Below are 4,157 nucleotides of genomic sequence, written 5' to 3'. Positions count from 1 at the left end.
TACTACTTCTCAAAATGATTGATATCTACAACATGCCTTGTAGCTACTTGCTTTGCAGCTAGTAGACTTTTGTAGTACCCATACATATTTTTGTTTCCATCAGTTGGCTTGTACCAAGAATCAGTGGTTTGTTTCCAAGTCTTGATTGGATAATTAGATTTGTTATTATAATTACATATTTTTAAAAAAGATTTATTTATTTATTCATGAGAGACGGGGGGGGGTGGATGGTGCAGAGACACAGGCAGAGGGAGAAGCAGGCTCCATGCAGGGAGCCCAACATGGGACTCGATCTCGGGTCTCCAGGACCAGGCCCTGGGCCAAAGGCAGGCACTAAACTGCTGAGCCACCCGGGCTGCCCTATAATTACATATTTTAACTAAATAAAGATAAAGTAATGATATATGAGTATAAAAGCAAAGCTGTTTCTATGAAAACCAAGTTGATTCCTTTTGACAGATTCCATAAAGCCAGATAATGAAAAAACTTGGTTGACTGAGGTGTGGGCAAGAACTGTGAAGATTGGAAAACAAACAAAAAGCAAAAATTCTAGAATTCTGTTCTCAGATATTTTCCCAAACAACTGTGAAATTTTCATATTACTGAAACAAATCCTGAAAATTAGAGAAGATGCATAATGAATGTGCTTTAAACAAGAAAGACTACAATTCTTATGCTCATCCTCATAGAAAAAGATATTTATAGATTAATAAATGCATATTTGTTTTACCTTAATTTCAAATAAGTGCTTAAGGTGCATAGCACTTTTAAATCGTTCTTCTGCTTTAACTTCCTCCTCTCCCCCAAATAACCAAGTACTAGTCCTAATCTCTCTGAAAGGAAAGTTTCTACCTGGTTAGCCAATAGTCTTAGCATCATTTATTGACTTGAATTTCTTTTCTTTACAGATTAGAAAGTCTACTTAATCATCTATTAGATCCTTATGTGTACTGCATTATCTTTCCAGATTACCTATCCAGTTCCATTGTTCTATTTGTTAGTTCTTGACTTAGTGTTTTAATACTTGATATTGTATTTTTTAAAGATTTTACTTATTTATTTGAGATAGAGTGAGTGAGAGAGAGCACCAGCTGGGAGGAAAGACAGAGGGAGAGGGAGAAGCAGGCTTCCCACCAAGCAGGGAGCCCCACGTGGGACCTGATCTCAGGATCCTGAGCAGAAGGCAGATGGCCAACTGACTGAGCCACACAGGTGTCCCTCAATATCTGATACTTTCTTTTTTTTTTTCTTTTTTTTAAAAATTTATTTATTTATTTATTTTTTAAGATTTTATTTATTTATTCATAGAGACAGAGAGAGAGAGAGAGGCAGAGACACAGGCAGAGACAGAAGCAGGCTCTATGCAGAGAGCCCGAGGTGGAACTCGATCCAGGGTCTCCAGGATCACACCTTGGGCTGCAGGCGGCGCTAAACCCCTGCGCCACCGGGGCTGCCCTGATACTTTCTTTAGTTTGTTTTTTGGATATTCCAGCTCATTAATCTTTCCATATATGTCTTATTTCTGAAGTTTATCATCAATAGGTTTTTGTTGAGGATCTTTTTATAAATGAAAAGTTCTAGTAAAGAAGGTATATTTTTAGTCATTATAATTTTAAAAAAGATTTTATTTATTTATTCATGAGAGGCACACAGAGAGAGGCAGAGACACAGCCAGAGGGAGAAGCAAGCTCCCTGTGGGGATCCTGATGTGGGACTTGATCCCGAGACCCAGGGATCATTCCCTGAGCCGAAGATAGACTGAACTACTCAGGTGTCCCTCATTATAATTTTTTTAAAAAGATTTTATTAATTTATTTGAGAGAGAGAGAGAGAGAGAGCGAGAGAGCACAAGGAAGGGGAACAGCAGAGAGAGAGGAAGAAGCAGGTTCCCCAGTGAGCAGGAAGCCTACTTAGAGCTTAATCCCAGGACTCTGGGATCATGACCTGAGCTGAAGGCAGATGCCTAACTGAGCCACCTAGGTGCCCTTTTCATTATAACTTTTTTTAAAAAGTATTTATTTATTTGAGAGAGCGGGAGAGAGTGTGTAAGCAGAGGGAGGGGTAGAGGAGAAAGGAAAGAATCTCAAGCAGACTCCACACTCAGTGCAGAGTCCAATGCAGGAATTGATTTCATGACCCTGAGATCATGAACAGAGCTGAAATCAAGAGTTGGGTGCTGAAGCAACTAAGTCCCTGATTATCATTAAAACTTAAAAATGAGGCAAGACTAGGAAACTCAGATACAGCACAGGGTCAGAAGCATGAGTATACACCAACATAGTAGTACACCGAGCTTTCTGTACCCTTCATGAGCCAATAGTACATGTAAGAAACTACTTTAGAGGGGGATCTCTGGGTGGCTCAGCGGTTTAGTGCCTGCCTTCGGCCCAGGGCATGGTCCTGGAGTCCCAGGATTGAGTCCTGCATCAGGCTCCCTGCGTGGAGCCTGCTTCTCCCTCTGCCTGTGTCTCTGCCCAGCCCCCTCTGTGTGTCTCTCATGAATAAATAAAGTCTTAAAAAAAAAAAGGAAAAAAAAACCACTGTAGATTTGAACATATGCTAAAAACCGTCAAGAAGGAGATAGTTCATAGAGATCAGGACAGGACTGCATTTACAGGGTTTGAGGCAAGGATCCAACTTTATCCTCTTTCAGGGGTGCCTGGGTGGCTCAGTGGTTGAGCGTCTCCTTTGGCTCAGGTCGTGATCCTAGGGTCCTGGGACTGAGTCCCACGTCGGTCTCTCCATGAGGAGCCGGCAGCTCCCTCTTCCTATGTCTCTGCCCCTCTCTGTGTGTCTCTCATGAATAAATAAATAAAATCTTAAAAAACAAAAACTTTACCTTCTTTCAGGCACAGCTCATCCTTATGAAAGGAGCTTGCTCATTTGCTTCCTAAACACCTGCTTCACCTGTTTGTTCCTTAGGGTATAGATGAAGGGATTGAGCATTGGGGTCACCACGGTATTGAGCAAGGCTACCACCTTGTTTTTGTCCTCTCCCTCATTACCCTTCCCTGCCCGGATGTACATGAAGATGCAGCTGCCATAGAAGAGAGACACAACAATAATGTGAGAGGAGCAGGTTGAGAAGGCTTTCTGCCTTTCCTTGGCTGAAGGGATGCGCAGGATGCTGTGGAGGATGTAGCCATAGCAGGTGGTTGTCACGGACAGAGTGCCCAGTAAACTGAAGTTGGCCACAATAAAGCCCAGAAGCTCTATCAGACTTGTGTCTGCACATATGAGCTCCAGGAGTGGAAAGTTGTCACAGAAGAAATGATTAATGACATTGGGGCCACAAAATGGCTGCTGAAAAGTGATGAAACTTGGAAAGATGATGAGAAGGAATCCTGCCATCCAGGAACAAAGAACTAGCTGGACACAGACCCTTTTGCTCATGATGGTGGCATAACGCAAGGGGTTACATATGGCCACATACCTGTCAAAGGACATCGCTGCTAGTAGGAAGAACTCTGTAGTGCCCAGGAAGAAATAGAGGAAACTTTGTAGAAAACAGCCTGCTAGGGAAATGGTCTTGTTTCCAGTTAGGATGTTGGTCAGCATCTTGGGGAAGATGACCGAGGTGAACCAGATCTCCAGGACAGCAAAGTTGCAGAGGAAGTAGTACATGGGGGTGTGGAGGCACCTGTCTATGAGGGTGATGCTCACAATGAGGAGATTTCCTAGCAGAGTGACAAGATAGGTCAGGAGCAGTGCCAGGAAGATGAGCATCTGCAGCTCACAGGCCTCTGAGAGCCCTAGCAGGACAAACTCAGTGACAGTGGTGTGGTTTCTCATGGCTCCTCTGACGACTGCTGGGGTGGCCAATCAGATGTGCAGCATCAGGAATTGTAATGTTCTGGGGACCTGAAAGGAACTGAAAGGAAAAAGGGATGAATGATCTATTTTGAACTGAAGGAGTCCTTTATTTCTGTCGGGGAGGTATGACTTACTATTCAGGCTTATTTTGTAGAGCCCCTAGGGATTTCTGTCTCACGTTTGGTCCCGGGCATGTCTGTGTGTTGGAGAAAATGGAGGTTTTCAGAGTGACCTAAGTAAGGCCCCAAAGCAAAAATGATCCTTGCTTACTTTTTATTTATTTTTATTTTTTTATTTTATTTATTTTTTTTCCTTGCTTACTTTTTTTTTCTTGCTTACTTTTT

At 42.6% G+C, this 4,157-nt stretch overlaps 1 protein-coding gene across 1 annotated transcript; it reads right to left on the bottom strand.

Moving 5' to 3' along the window:
* Positions 1–2,862: 2,862 nt before the first annotated feature.
* On the bottom strand, positions 2,863–3,792 carry OR6J1 (olfactory receptor family 6 subfamily J member 1). Its single transcript, XM_072840237.1, has one exon. The coding sequence runs from the start codon at positions 3,790–3,792 to the stop codon at positions 2,863–2,865; it is 930 nt and encodes a 309-aa protein (XP_072696338.1).
* Positions 3,793–4,157: the final 365 nt, after the last annotated feature.

Source organism: Canis lupus, chromosome 9, assembly GCF_048164855.1.
Source record: "Canis lupus baileyi chromosome 9, mCanLup2.hap1, whole genome shotgun sequence".
In the NCBI taxonomy this organism is placed as follows: domain Eukaryota; kingdom Metazoa; phylum Chordata; class Mammalia; order Carnivora; family Canidae; genus Canis; species Canis lupus.
Note: the sequence above shows the minus strand (reverse complement) of the source record. Positions and strands in the feature narration are given on the sequence as shown.

What these genes read in the sequence shown, in the direction of transcription:
- OR6J1 (XM_072840237.1), bottom strand. Translation starts at nt 3,792, where the DNA reads ATGAGAAACCACACCACTGTCACTGAGTTTGTCCTGCTAGGGCTCTCA.